At 33.8% G+C, this 15,877-nt stretch overlaps 1 protein-coding gene across 5 annotated transcripts in view; it reads right to left on the bottom strand.

The window, feature by feature from the left end:
* Window positions 1-201: 201 nt before the first annotated feature.
* Window positions 202-15,877, bottom strand: part of WDR17 (WD repeat domain 17) — a 56,643-nt gene continuing 40,967 nt past the window's right edge. For 4 of the 5 annotated variants that reach the window (XM_071432110.1, XM_071432108.1, XM_071432105.1 and 1 more), the window contains exons 18-30: window positions 15,691-15,755; window positions 15,175-15,307; window positions 13,874-13,965; window positions 12,638-12,737; window positions 11,392-11,531; window positions 8,940-8,960; window positions 7,870-7,981; window positions 7,025-7,166; window positions 6,822-6,924; window positions 5,864-5,965; window positions 4,719-4,814; window positions 4,368-4,551; window positions 202-2,678 (exon numbers count right to left, since the gene is read on the bottom strand). In XM_071432110.1, the coding sequence (XP_071288211.1) occupies window positions 2,559-2,678; window positions 4,368-4,551; window positions 4,719-4,814; window positions 5,864-5,965; window positions 6,822-6,924; window positions 7,025-7,166; window positions 7,870-7,981; window positions 8,940-8,960; window positions 11,392-11,531; window positions 12,638-12,737; window positions 13,874-13,965; window positions 15,175-15,307; window positions 15,691-15,755 (1,410 nt within the window). In that variant the 3' untranslated portion in view covers window positions 202-2,558. The remainder of the gene's footprint in view (window positions 2,679-4,367; window positions 4,552-4,718; window positions 4,815-5,863; window positions 5,966-6,821; window positions 6,925-7,024; window positions 7,167-7,869; window positions 7,982-8,939; window positions 8,961-11,391; window positions 11,532-12,637; window positions 12,738-13,873; window positions 13,966-15,174; window positions 15,308-15,690; window positions 15,756-15,877) is intronic. The other variant, XM_071432106.1, reaches the window with a different exon arrangement.

The raw sequence follows: 15,877 nt of genomic DNA, 5'->3' as shown, positions 1-15,877 counted from the left end.
GTGAAGCTGTCTCTGAAGCTAATAAACGTGTCAGTACTGTTGGGACAGATTATTTCCAAAAAACAATGGACTTGGTTTTGCACAGATGTTGAACATAACATTTAATAGTACATTTCCAAGTAATTGGAAAGCACTAGCTGTGTAGCTTCGCATGTTTTTTCATTTAAATGGAAATATGACTTTTATAGAGGAGTCCAACAGTCTTTTGAAGACAAAGTATTCTTTAATATTAAGGGGTAGATATCTGTATTTGACTTGCTATACTAGACAATGAAGCTACACATTAGCAAACAATCTGAAATTATTTTTGAAACTGATGAACGAGTTGACAGTTGCAACCACAGCTGTAACAGCAGACACAATTACAACCTTTTCTGCATATTCCCCTCACTCACCACTGTACAAACAACTTCAAGGAAAATGCAACCTCATGTTATTCACAAAGACTGTTACCTGATGGATCCCCAGTATAAAAAATGCCCTTTGACTTATATTTTGTATTTTAGTAAGGAATGAATTCCTAACCCACACTCTGTAATTTAGAGGGAGTAGATTTGCCCAAGATTCCATGTTAAGGCATAATTTATGTGCAACACATTGATGCAGTTATTCTACATATTCAATATATTTTAACTGTGAAATATTAATAAAAATTCTTATGATGCAATAAAAGATTTTAAATATAGTAGAATGGCAGTTGAGTTAATACTTCAGATCCCAATCCTCAGTCACGGGGCTTCATGTTCAGTTCTTTTGTTTGCTCTCCACCTCTGTATAAAGAACTTTTACATACCAGGTTGTAAGATTTATGTGCTAAAAAACAGATCGTCTTTTATTTGACAGAAGCAAGATCAGATACTGACTGATGGAAAATTCTTTCAAAAACTGTGAATTTTAACTTCTGAAACCGAATTCTTCTTCTGCAAGTACCATGGAGTAAACAAAGGAAAAATATTTTCAGAGAATACTTTCAGGAAGTAAAAGATTTGGTTCCAGCACCCAAGTATGTATAAAAATGGGGGTTTTAGGGTACAAAACAGCTGTGTTCCCCCACCCAATATATTCTTACACCAGAAACCCTGTAATAGTACTTTAGAACATTGCCAGAGGATTTTAAAGAGGTAGGGCAAAAAACAAACCCAGGATTTTCTTTTATTTCTAATCTCCATCCCAACATCCCAGCATGGTGGCATTGTTATTTCTACAGTTAAATAAGGGCAAGGCTTACCTCTAAATTGAGGCCTTTTTGACAGGATCTACTAAATAGAGACCCAATACTATTTCCAGTTTCAGAACAGTTGCTTTAGAAATAATTCTGCCAATTTTTAATTGCAACCTCTTTATATTTAATGTAACTATCAGGAATTTAAATAAATTTCAAATTTATTTTTAAGTAGCAGCAAAAAAACCAGATGAAATAGATTTCTGCTTATGTACCATCAATTAAGCTAACAAAAAGTACTGCAACCAAGGCATCTTTTCTAAAAGTGAGCAATTCTTTTTATAAGAATTATTAATAAGAATAATGAGTATAATATTTGCCTTATAATAAATTCCATACTATACACAGCTTTAAATATTTTTAGTATTCTATTGCCATAACTGCTTTTCCATTTGAGTACAGATGTAGTAAATAAAAACATAAATGCACAAGTACTTACTTCTGGTCTGTCATATTATATGCATGTTTATGACTAATACAAAATGTAAAGAGAAAACAAGCTGTTTCAATGTACATAGCATAGTTAAATAACTTCAATAAATATGCTGCTTGTTCTATACAAAGCCTTTGTTAAAAAAACCAAGAAAATTTATAAAGAGTTTTAGCCTCCAGTGAAAGCATAACGGAGAATGTTGCCAAATATGATCCTATTAGAAAATACAATTTTGTAATCTAGATAATTTAAATAAATAAATAAAAAATAGATAATCTAAAGAAAACATAGATAATCTACACAAAACATAAGTGACCTTCTATTTGTACTGCTATTAAAGCACAATAACAAGGGGATGAAAAAAACACCTACTCTTGAAATTTTACTTTTGCTATAGAACCCTATGTGTAAAAATTAGTTCAAATTAAAAATGGGGACAGTGTGAAACAGCCAAAATATTCCAGTCATTCTAAAAATGTTTGGAGTTGCTGTCAATAAAGTAATTTTATGATTATATATTTGGAAGAGTGTTTATGGGTTTCACAGTTTATTATCAATATTTTGGTAATATGTAGATAGTTGCTTACTTTACAAAGCATCTATTCACACAGAGTTGACAAAAATAATTGTCTGACGACAATATTCTTACAAAAAAAAATGACATGGCTATATATGAAATTAGGACTTTTTCTTTGGATTATCAAATAACTCTTTTCTTTGGATTCTCAACAAACATTTGTATAGAAATCCTTTCATTCTCATGTTAAAATTTTCAAAGTTCAAGTAATTGACCTGCAGGAGGAATCAACTACCACCTCTCTGTCCTTTGACAATCAAGGTTAAATCAGCATTAACTCCCAGAGTGTTATTTTAAGCACTATAAAGTACAGAGGAAACACCTCATCAAAATGGGTTAAGTCGTATTCCTGTTCCTAATGGTGAAAAAGGATTCACTTTGGCCCACATCAAAGCATCATTCAGTGAAATAGTAGATTTTCCATCTTCGAGGAAGAACACAGGACCCTGAGAAGCAAAAATGTTTGGGAAGGGAGAGAAAATGAAATTATATACAGATTGTGTAAAGGCCACAACAAAAAGCATATTTTATCTCAGAAGAACATAAATGCCTTGTTTAGACCTATCCACTATGTTCATACAGATATTTTTCCCCACTCACTTAAAACTCTGATAACAGCGACATGTTATGAATTGAGGGCACTTATGTTCCCAAATCTGTCAACCCAACCTTTTACAATATTGAAATTTTTAGTTTGATGTGTTTTATTGTTATTTTATATATGCTTGTCAATTATTCCAGAGTTAAATTTAGGTTGAATTAGAAACTGAGGTAACAAGCATTTTTCTTCAGAATACTGTCCTTATTTCATCATGGACATGATTATTATTTCTGCTGATCTTTGCTTTTCCTATCCACAAAAATCCTCTTGATATAATGTCTCCATGAATTGTTTGAAAACAGAGTCTACATGCAGTCTACAGAATAATTTGAATTATTCACTATGAAAAGGACAAAGTACTCATTCATGTGATGGAAAAAGAGCTATTTGCTAATTTATTAATTTGACAAAATGTGCTCTGAAAGCTGCATTTCAATTTCAGTGCTTTCTGAAAGAATTATGCTCTCCAAACTTGCTACATAAAACTTGTAAACCCATACAAGTAGGCTGCCCTGCTTTAGTATTAACTGATTTTGATTGTTGAGCTGATCTGCATGCCCAAAGACACCACTCCTAATGTATGCTAATCCAGAAATACGGATCCTGTAGATGAGAAGCTGGTGACACCATATTTGCTATTCTTGTTGAATGGACTATAACATTGGCAGCTTTACATGGCTGTTAGAAAATGTTGAGAGCACAGCCACAGACAGAGACCACTCATCTAATCTGGAAGTGTTGAGAGCAAGTTATTTTAGATTGATGGTGAGCAGTTGAGAATTTTTTTACCTTAAAAATCCCACGAGCATTTTGTAAACTCTAATTTTCATCAGAAAACTATGCATCCCTCTTAGTCTCTAAACCACCCTGTTACTCTTTGGGCTGACATCTTACACTGGACAGAGGAAACAGATTTGGCATCACCTAGGAAAGTAAATTCCTACTGAGGCATTGTCTGGAGGCAGGAGTAGTGTTTTCAAAATCTTTCGATTTTCTCTTTATTAAAATAACAAGATATGCTAAATAGGTGTTATAAGGACTAATGTGTATTAATCATAAAACTCAATGTGAGTGATGAATAAATATATTTGAATATTTAGTCTGCTAATGTCTGGATTTAATTAGTCATGAATTCCAAGTTTTATGGTATGCATTTCCATAGTGATAAAAACCAAAACCAGAAAAATATTAGTATGTGGTTGAAGACAAATAATCTCCTGGCTTTTATTGAAGCTGTGGTGAAGGATTAGCCAAAAGATACATGCACTTTAGATACAACGTTTGGCAAAGGAAATCTTTCATGTGTAAATGAAAAGGTTTTGGATTTTGGAAATGACAATTATTTGATTGGAGAATTCTTTATACAGTCTTTCTTAAATAACAGATGTCACTGCCTGTCACTTTTAAGTCTATCCTGTGATAACAGGGTAAACCTTTTTCCAGCCAAATGGTGGGAGAGACCTTTGATTTATGGCAACCTCACGAGTAGTCAGTCCTATCAGTAAGAAAGAGCACTTCAGCTCTGAAACTGTACCTGGATCTTTAGCCCTGTCAAACAGGAGGTATGAACATCTGAATGACTGGGAAGATTTGATCCAGTGACACAGTCTGGCCCAACCATTCCTTTCAGAGGCTCCCCCTGAATTCGTGAGACAAGTACTGAGTACAGCGCTCTCTGCGATTCAGAGGGCGGGGTGCATGGCAACTCATCCGTGGGCCTAGGAACATAAAAGAAATTTGGTTTTCAGCTTGGCTTCCTAATTTGTGTGAGAGGTTAAGATCTGCAAAGCAGTTACATTCAGACTTTACAAAGGGAATAAATTTACAACTAAACAGTTAAATACTACTAGTCTCACTCATGGTAATTTTATACTTTTCCACCTACTTGTTTGATTGTGTGCAAGCTCTCCATGCATCTAATTCCTCAGAAAGCTGTTCAATTTTCAAAGGTACAGATACGTCCCGTCTTTTTAAAAGCTGACTGAAAAGGAATGAAAGTAATTAAAGTCCTAATTAATCCTAATAATGATAATTTTCTTAGAAGCAAGACATGATAGACAGTAGTAAAATAAAACTATTTCTGATTGGATATGGAATAACTATGGAAATAAATTGATCCTTCACAATATACACTATATTAAACTTCAGTAATACTCATATAAGTTATAGAAGCATAGCTTTATATTTAAATTTTTTTTAATGATCCCTATTTACACTTTATTTAATTTGCTGTAATTTTTTTAACTTGAGGCCACTCTATATTTCAAGGCTATATGTGTTTTTATTTCTTAATATTGTCAACTTTACTAAAATTAAGGATCCATTTTGCCTACATGTACCATATATGGTAAAAATGCAATTAGAGAAACATGGTTCAACACATACATTGGGACAGCCTTGTTTCACTTGCAGAAAGCAGTTTCAAAGCCCTTGCAGTGGATGCATTTTTTATTTATCAAAATATAATATAGGTGGCAGTTACTACCTGACCTAACTCAGCCATCTTTCATTTGTGTTGGGATACCTTAAAAATGTCCTGCTTAAGCATATAAATTGTCCACCTTAAGCAGGTAAGGGTCCAGTTTAAGATGGGCCAGAAACTAAAAACCTGTGAGTCTTGAAGATATTGGGCAATCCAAGAACAAAACTTTGAGCAGTATTGTTTTGTGGTTCTTTACATAATAAATAATTGAAAGCTTTACAGCCAAAAGTGAAAGTATCACAAACTGAGTCTCAAAGACTGCTTGTCACTAGTCTAATAATATCCATATCAGAATAGCCCTTCTGTAAAAGCTTGTATTTGATCTTGTTATTTCTTTAGGTTCAGAAAAGAAAAAACCAAACCAACAACAAAAAAATGCTCCTTTTCCTTTTCCCCAATCCTCTCACCTAGTTTCAGACATGAGGATAGCTAAGAGGAAAGACATGTTTTCATTTTTTTGGAATGTGATGCGAAGAGTGGGCTCAATGTATGGAATATGTCATAATAAAGATTGAGATTACTCAGAGTTAATGAAAACACAGTATTACCTTGTGTACTCATATAGTGCAGGTACAATGCTGTTGTACTCTCTTCTGATAGCAAGTAAAGCACCAACATAACCACACAAAATCAGCAACTCATTCCGAAACCTATAAATGAACAAGTATCAATCATGAAAAACAACAAGCATTTGGAAAAACATTAAACAAACTCATATTCATGTTATGATTTTAAGACCTAATTTATCTATCACCTTTTGTGGAGAATATATGTTCACTGATTACGCTTACTTTCTGTGTCATGGCCTTGTTTAAACAGACTGCATCTGCTTCATGTTGATTTCCGTTATTAAATTTTAAATGGCATTTACAACACAATTTTCAAGCATGATCAAATAGAGTTACACAAACAACATCACTCAGACCTTTTAATGTCATAGAATGTAAATATAAATAAAACTGCCCCAAATATTAGTGTAGATTTCAGTTTCACCAAGTTTCCCAAACTTTTTTCTCCTTTTTGTTCTTCAAACGTATACTTGTGTAGGCACCTAGGCCTAGCTGCAACCATCCATCATAAAGGTGAACCAGTGCTCTCCATCTATTTTAGAGTTAATTCTGAGTTAATTCTGACAGCCCAACATTCCTTAATGCTTTGACATAAGAGCCCACATGATTTGTGATACCACTTCAGCAAACTGAAACCAGAGCTGATCAAAGTGAAGTTCTTCACATAAGACCAATATTGATTCACACATTGTAAATGCTCCACAGAGAAAGCAGCAATAAAATATCTTTTTTTTCTTGCTAAACCTTCATAATTTGGGAGAGTCCACATTCTGTTCTCCAGACTGGAAAAAAGCATGCTTGCTGGATTTTTTTTTTTTGTGTCCCTCCTCTGTTAAACAAAAAAAATGATACTAACAGTGTGCACCTATATATATGCAATCTGAAGGATTCCTTTAAGGAAAGTCCCACTTTTCTAAATCAGGGAAAATATACTCACTCACTACACTTAGGCAACATTAACTGCTCAGTCCGTATGTAACTTAAAAGATCAAGATATGGAAAGACTGAATCTAAAGTCCAATCTGAGCCACAGAGTTGTTCTGTTGAAAAATAAAAAGAAAATATTTTTTTCATATATCTCATAAGGAAAGTTATACAGATAAATTTTGCTTTAAAATTGTTCTTCATCCAACTACCTACCTTTCACATACTGAATGCCAACAGGGAGAGCCTTTTCAGGTTCTGTGCTTAACAGATAGTACTTCATTGTTTCAAATACATCCCCATCTGCCTGAATTGTCTCTGCCACTTGCATACATTCTTCCACATCAGGAAGATTACACTGGAAAACAAACATTTTGCAGAAAATTACTGAAGTGTTCAAACAATTTTCTAAGATGCAGAGAAATACTGATGTTTGCACACAACAAGAAAAAATTCTCTCTGAAGGAGACATTGAAAGACATACCTGCATATATTGCGCATTAAGAAAGTCATCTAGACCAGAGCAGCACTGGAAAAGGCTCTGTAACTTTAATTTAAGCAGTACCAGTTTTCATTGCTAATGTTTTTGTGAAGCTTTTACTACTGTTTAATAAATATGCAGTCTGAGTCACACCCTAAGGGAGAGCAACCAAAGCAGACCCTTCTGCTGCTGAAGAGGAAAGGGGACATTTATGGACATAACAGACATAAAATATAAAACAATTCAGACTACAGAAAGTTAATCTGCCAAAACATGATTAGGCTGCACATCTAGTAGGTTATAAATTGTACTGACAGGTAATTCTGAAGATGATAAGCTACTTCAGAAAGTAACATGTGTCAGGGAAGGAGTACACTAAAGGATAGAAATGAACTAAATTTATTGTACAATGCTGAAGATAAAGTCAACAAAGACTAATAGTGGAGAAAAGAATATGTTACATATAAGATGTGAAAGTCAAATTCACCCTGTGGTTTTATATGGCCTTATGTTTTTTGAAATTAGTAAATGAATCAATACAAAACCTTATTAGATTCAGGTAAATTCTTTTACATTGTACCTTTTCATGCAGGTCATTTATTTCTGCTGTGCATCCAGGATAAAAAGCACATAGTTTCACTAACTGCAGTTTATTATCAGGAATCATCATAAGAAGATCAACTGCTAAATCCCTGCACAAACAAAAGATGACATATAGTTACTCTTGATGGTTTGTAATAGAAGGAAGCTATTTTCTCTTTACATTCCTAATAAAAGAAGAGTTTACTGAAAAAATACTATTTCCAGAGAAGTGCAGAAGTAAGCTCAGTATCTAAGAATATTTTTGTTCAATAAATGAGGTTTAATTATTCATCTTATTGGGAAAGTCATTCATTAATTTTCTGTTGCTTTAATTTGTTGAATTAAACAGTTGTGCAGTTCTTAAGCCTCAGAACCATCTCAAAGTGAAATGGAAGAATATGTGAGCAGGGATGGGAAAGGAGAGTAGGAACCCTCCAATCTGAGATAAGAAAAGATGATAATGTGGTTCTGTGTCATGAAACCATCCTCAAAATTCCAGGGTTCTAAAGCTTCATGACATCAACACAGGACATCTCTCCAATATCCAGAATATCTTGGTGCTCATGTGACATAGAAATAGAGAGATTATATGGGAAAAAATGTAATACTTATTTTATTCTTCTCAAAGGCAAAGTGTTTTAGCAAACTGACATTTCTTACATTTTCCTAAACTTTTTAGCATTTTTTATTCTATCCTTCACACAAGAAACAGATGACGGGAATGTATAATATTAGGAAATTATTTGGAAATTGTTCTATTTAAGTTTTAAGAACTGGTTATTCTCTGACTCTTCTATTCAAGCAGACGTCATTTCTCCTGTGAACCTCAAGATTGACTTGCCCCTTTGTAAGGCAAAAAATCCTACTGATTACCTCTGGATTTTCAGAATGTGGTCCTTAGCTTAAAAGTGTTCAAGTAAGCTATTATCCAATATTTGCAACTGCTTTCTATCTCACTTTCAAGTATTAATCGCAATTAAAAATTAGGACACTTAGAGAAATTTGAAAAGCTTGTGACTTTATTAAGGGAAAAAATAACCTTGAACGTTCTCCAAAAAAGCAAAATACCTGTATCCAAGTGATGGGAAGCTAAAAGGAAGACATTGAAACAGTATTGAAAAAAATTTTGCATTAATTTACAGAGAAAATATCTGATAGAAAATAATTAAACTACAGCAGCAAATCTATGGGTCAGGGCAACTGGCTTCAACAGCAACAACAAAAAATAGCTTTCTATTTTATGCCTTTTGACAACATAAAGAAACTCATGCCAAAAGGTCTTTAGAAAATCTGTGATAATATTTTACTGTGCAACAGCTACTTTTCCAAGTTACAGAAGCATTCTTCCAGAATCTAGGTTATTTCACAAGTTCTTAAGCTATTTTCAAGATCACTTACTTATATGTACTAATCTTCAAAAGCAATTTAAACATTTTTAAGTTATTAGAAATTTTCTTGTCAAAAAACTGAAATCCAGTATTCATTTTAAAAAAAGTAATTCAAAGAAGATAATGGCCTACAAATTGTGCTACCTGGAATGATTATTAAGAACCTAAAGATTCTAAGAAACTGGAATGATTTTTAAGAATTAAACTGAAAACACTGTTGGTATAAAGACCAAAATGAGGTGGCTGAGTTTGCATATGCAGAATTCAGTATCTCAGGTAAAATATGACTAGCTTTTTGAATAGCAGAAAGTTGCTTTTGACAGTATTTAGGTGTTAAATACAAACAATAATGTGTCCTTAAACATTCACACATTTTCTCAAGACTTTAGATTTGGGAAAGTGCACGAATGTTTAGTTTGGGTTTTTTTGGCTTGCTTTTATATTTTAGAGCATTTCTAAAAACAACAAACCAAAACCCAAGAAACATTCCAGCATTCAGTAACTGATTTCTTTATTAATTCATCAGGACCCTTCTGGTATTCCTTTTGCTGTCTACAATAAAGTGCTTCACTACAGTGAAATATTTCCAACTGATGGATATCCCTAAGCATAACAACCAGTAAATTTAAGAAGGGAGCCCTTCAAATATCAGAGACCCTTGAACTCCACCTTCTCTATATATGATCTTATGAATGCAGTTAACCAAGGGGATTATGCTGTGTGAAAATCCCTTTATTACAAAACAAAGAGATTAATGAATCTCTGATCTTTTCCTACAGAATATAAAAAATATGCTGCAAGGCTGAAAATCAGAATCCAGGATTGCAAGGTGTTCAGCACAGTGTGTGAAACCCATTGAAAAATCCAGATATATACTTGGGCAATATGCAGTACATCACTTTAAAATTTTATCACGTACAGTACAGGCTTGATCACCATGTAGACTTCAATGTACACATGCTATTAAGTTTACAGCACCTTTATGGACATAAACATAGATGCCATACCATTATAAGCAGTAATTACAGCCCTGAGATCAGAACAAGCTTTTGTTATGGAACTGGAAAAATATGCACTGTTTCTTTAACTCCAGTACTTCCTATTGGAGGCTACATAAAAATCACCCTTAACAATGAAAGAGCTTCAGACACCTTAAAAGCTGCAGATGGAGTTGCCAAAACAACCCTATTAAGACTGGTGCAATGCAGACATGCTGAAACACTGCAAAATGAAAGCAGCAAGTCACCAGTTTCTTATTTTATCTTTCTACAATGCTTCATTGTCTAATGAAAGCTAAATATTCTAATGTTCTAATCTCCTCTCTAATGTAGAGGAGTTCCTCTATGTTTCTCTCGGACTACCTCTAAATGCATTAGCAAATACTAACTGTAGAAGAAAAACTGATTTTTAACAGTTTAAGTACACATTTTTTGTGAAATGTTAATTACAAACCAGTTATACAGCTGCCAAATACACCTTAGAAAGGTTTTCTGCTTTTTCATTGTTAGACAGAAAAACAAGAAGGTGATTTTTTCAAAGTAAAACCACTACAATGAGGAAAAGAAAATTTGCCACAGAAGGCTTCCCCTATATGCAAGAGAGAAGTTACTCCTGTGGAACTAAACAGCAATCTTGTTTCATCCTTAAATCATTGCAGGAGTCTTGTGTTCCTAAAACCAATAGAAGATAATTCCTCAGACTCATAGTTTTATATTTTTCAATCAAGTATTTAAAAATCACTTCACATATCCTACTTGAGCTATTCATTTTGACTTTTTAACTCAATTCCAGCCTTACTTTTTTTGAAGCAGTTCTTTTTACTCAGTAAAAACTAGGACTTCATAAGCTACCTATTGCCCAAGTATCTAGGGTGTTTTTTTCAGTGGGTTTCATACTCTGACAATGACTCCTCTCTCACTTACAGTGCACACAGAATATATTTTGAGATTAAAGCAGAATATTTGCATGCCCTGTACTTCAAAGGTCTAATACAGCAATTATTATTCAAGCAGCAATTTTGATTCTCCCTTCCTGTTGTGGTTTGATCTCTACAAAAGTTTCACAATGACACACCTTGATTGCTTTGTCAGGCAGAAAATTAAAAAAAAATCTTTGGATTAAGAAATTCTTACCATGTTATTACTGCCATACATTTTCTTGCTAGTAATTCTAGGGCATAATGTGTTGCTGGTGCTGCACTTTCTCCCAAGACAGTACCCACACTGATTGCCAGCTCCAGTTCATTTCCACGAATCAGATTTGCCATTGCAAGCTTGTTTAATGAAAAAATTATATCATTAAAGGACAGAAGCAGTTTTGGCCATTCATCATGTTGAGCATATGACATTCACTTATGACACTTTTTACAGAAGGACAAAATATGCAATAGTTAAACCCAATTTTATATATTTTGGGTCTCTTGAACGAGTAAATAATTGTGCTCCATATGTTAATGTGCTTTTAAACAACCAAATAGATTTCCTTTAGCAGAATCTTCCTTTATTCAACTGAAGAGATCACATAAATACAATACCTAAAATGCATGCTAGGAATTTCATCTAATCTTAAGGACACTAGCATTCAGAGTTTACATTTCCCCCTCTCTTTCAATGAAAGAAGACTCAAAAACCCCAGAAAACAGGAAGGATTGTCCTGTTCTTACTCTCTCTGAGCATAGTTACTGATAGGCATAGCAGAATGTCAAACCCTATGAGACTACACAACAACTTCAAATATGCCTGTTTAGAAATAAAGGAATTTACTGATTCTCAATTTCTCTTTGGGAAGAAATTATATTTCTTGTGGCGATAGAGGAGGAAAAACATGTTAAGTTAACAACAACAAAATCCAGCTAAAATGAGGAAAATAAACAATTTGTAAAACTACAAGCAAATAAAAAACATAATAAAATGTTTCCTACATGTCAGTTCTATTTTTTGTACTGAGGGGTGGGGTTTCCTTTTACTATTTACTTCTTCACTTAGACTGCAAATTCTTCAAGGTGGATGATTGCATCTTCTTTAGCACAATAACTTCCAGTTTTGAATGGGTATTTTGGGTCACCATAAACAGTAACACTTAGATGTATATATCCAAGGTACTTAAGTATCTTACCTTGTCTAATATAACAAGATATTGGAAATAAAAGTCAGCAGCAACAGGCTACCTTCTGTGCATGAGAGAGACCTTGAATTTTATAGAATCAAGGGAGTTCTGCCACTAACCTTAATACTATAACTGTCTGACTTTGTAGAAGTATAAAAAAATCAAATGCCAAATACCATCTTAGAATATGATACATACATTTTAAAACATGTGTAGAGATGTAAAAAGGAAGTAAATATTGGCTTTTTCATTGTTAAAGAAAAAAAAAATTACCTCTATATTTTCGACAGCCAAATGACAACATGCTGCAAGCACTGCACGACCATCCTGGAAATACCAATCTGCCAGTTCTTTACTGACCTTCTGCAGGAGACTGCAAGAACAAAAAAGAAATTCTACAAGGTCACTTTAAGGTTGGAGCACCTTGGGTCTTAATTTATGTAATTCACCACATTTGCTTCTGTACCCTAAAAGTTGCTATATTTGGCTCACAGATAATAACACTACCAGCTTGAAAAATGCAATCTGTTTGAGCTTCATCCACTACTTATGTTGGTATGTACTAAGGTGGGTCAGTTTCCCAAAGTTTACATCAGTAGGAAATGTCTCTTCAGATTGACAGAAGGAAAATCAAATACCTGGATATCCAATCTGTACCTGTAAACTCTGCACTAGTACTTCTCTAATTGCTCAAAAACTGCTTATGTAAATGAAGTAACTACACAGCCTCCAAACTGTTTTTGTTTAACTACAACTATAACTTGATAATGTAATTCAGGTTTCTGAGTGCTGTTCTAGACAAGGCGAGGTGCATATTTGGTTTTGGTTTTTTTTATGGACATGGACAATGAAATCATAAAATGGCTGGTGTTGGAAGGAACCTTAAAGATAATTCTGTTCCAAGCCCCCTGCCATGGGCAGGGATGTCTTCCCCTAGACTGGGTAACTCAGAGCCTCATCCAACCTGATCTGGAACACTTCCAGAGATGGGGCAGCTACAGCTTCTCTGGGCAACCTGTTGCAGTGCCTCAGAGTAAAGAATTTTTTCCTAATATCTAATCTAAACCTACTCTCTTCAGTATGATTTTTATTTTACATTATCAGAACCTTCACTTATGACAAAGAGCAAAGCTTCAGGAGGAGATTATGTGTAATAACAGGGGATCACAGATACTTGTTAATGCTAAATCTTACTCACCAGAAGTTCTTAATTAATATGCTATATATTTTAGTGCACAGGAATGCATCTTACATATTGAGCAAGAGAAAAGGACATTTATAATTATAATGCACACATATGAAAAATCCATTTTGTGCCAGGAGGCACAATAGGGAAATAAGTGTAGCATCAGGTAGTTAGTAACTCCACTAACTAAGTACTAGAAGATGCAATATTTTGTTGAACACTACATTGCTGATGCCAAATTAAACGACTATGCTTTATCACCCTTAATGACTTTACACTCTGCACTAAAATGAGTTTTATAGTTACAAACTAGAACAACTTACTCATTATAATCATCTGTATTGTTTCCAGCAGAATTTGAAGTTCCACTTGTTGTGGAGAGTGTCAACATCTGTATATTTCCTTCACAAGCTGCCTGGAAGTGAATAAAATATAGATTAATTAATGCAGAATTCAAACTGAAGATGAAATGAAATGTTTATAACAATAAAAATAATCTAAGGTATATAAAAATCATTCTAAAGCCCAGTTATAAAAAAGAAAATATTTTAATGTATAAAGTAATTAACTTATTCATAGCTAAATCTTAGTCTAGTTTTATCTAGCCATACAAGAATTCTACTGAAGCAAAAGACTTCTTCCTTCCTATGCATTGGTGCAGGATTCTTCAGCATTTGGATATAACGGATGGTGAAGGCTACAACTTGATTTTTACACCCCAAGTAGCAAGCAGCTCTGAGGGGAGGATGAAGTCCACAGATACTGCTCAGCAGGTATACCAGCAAATCTGGAAAGATTTGGCATATAGTGGCTTAAGGTGAACTTTTCTTTGTATCTTACAATAATTTATTTCTAACATCAAATACAAAGAGATCAGTGTGGGTTAAAATGGAATCAGTTGACAAAGTGGTGGTTGGTAAAGAGCTGGACTCAGTGATCTCAGAGATCTTTTCCAACCTAATTGATTCTGTGAATTTTTTGAAATTCTTTCACATGCTTGAAGATGTAGCTGGGATAACAGCATTAAACCTCAAGGCTCAGTTACAAAGGAAGATAAATCCTGGCATTTTGTTACTCATTATTATCTTATTAAACCTTTGAGACAGACTATTCTATGAATTGTAGTAGCTCTGCAATACCTCACTTACATGAAAAATTAAGATCTGTCTGGAGCTTTAACTTGCTTTAAAGTTCAAACACTATAGTTTGAACTACAGTTCCAAACAATCTAAGCATGTGTCAAAGTTACATTCTGTACATTATTTAGCTAAAACCTACAGATGATTTCTCAGTAGAAATTAATGAGAAATCAAATCCTACATGAATTTGATGTTAAGGACAATACCAGCTGTTGAAAATCAGGTTCCATTTCAATTGAAATTGAACACATTGGTTTTCATTATGGTCATTTGGTTGCAGTTTAAAAGAATCAGGCTTTAAATCTGTAAACATGAGGTACTTCCTTCTTGTGATTTCTGTATAAAAACTGGTCAATACCATATGGAAGTAAAGGCTAGGGCATCATTATTCAGCTATTTTGCCTTTTAAATGTGCATGTCATATTCTGACTTAAAAGCTAAGAGCTAAATACATCTCCCACACTGGTATATATGTATAGTGATACCTGTGCAACAAGTAGAGCCTCTTTAAGCTGACCTCTTGAAGTAAAGAATGAAACCAGTTTCTTCACATCTCCAATAGCTATACAGTATGGGATGACATCATCATTTTCTTCCTGAATTAACTGATCAGCTCTCCTAATTAAACAAATGAATAAATAAACAAGAATGAACCATATATAGGAACAATCACCAAATTCAACTATATGGTGTAGGTGTGAGATGAAGCCAAATAAAGTTCACTGAAACCCATCTGCCTTTCCAGACTTACAAAGTGTGAATAATGCACTTAAAGAGTTTATAAAGTTGCAATTTATTTTCAAACCTTTCATTCTTGTACACAAAGTTATTGTTGAAATTCTCCACAGTTCTATCCCAAAGCTTACTGAACAAAAAGTAACATCACTAGAATGCTGTAACAAAAGACAAGTATATCTGGTAATAGTATCCATCCTTCCTACTTGTCTGTGTCCTTTTATGAACTGAAGCTACAATTTGCCATCACATTTTAGTTAACTTACCTTTGCATTAACTTCCTCCAATATTTCATTGATACACCAGGTGCAACTGAGAGAGCTTTGTCCCACTAGAAGAAAGCAATAATACATTTAAAGTGATAATTTCCATTTGAGAAGCAGCCATATTTTAAACTAGTGTAAATTTTCTTCCATTAAAAATATATTTGTCAAAGTTAAATAAGGAATGAGT

Source organism: Agelaius tricolor, unplaced genomic scaffold, assembly GCF_023055355.1.
Source record: "Agelaius tricolor isolate 1412-34295 unplaced genomic scaffold, bAgeTri1.0.p SCAF_8, whole genome shotgun sequence".
Taxonomy (NCBI): Eukaryota; Metazoa; Chordata; class Aves; order Passeriformes; family Icteridae; genus Agelaius; species Agelaius tricolor.
Note: the sequence above shows the minus strand (reverse complement) of the source record. Positions and strands in the feature narration are given on the sequence as shown.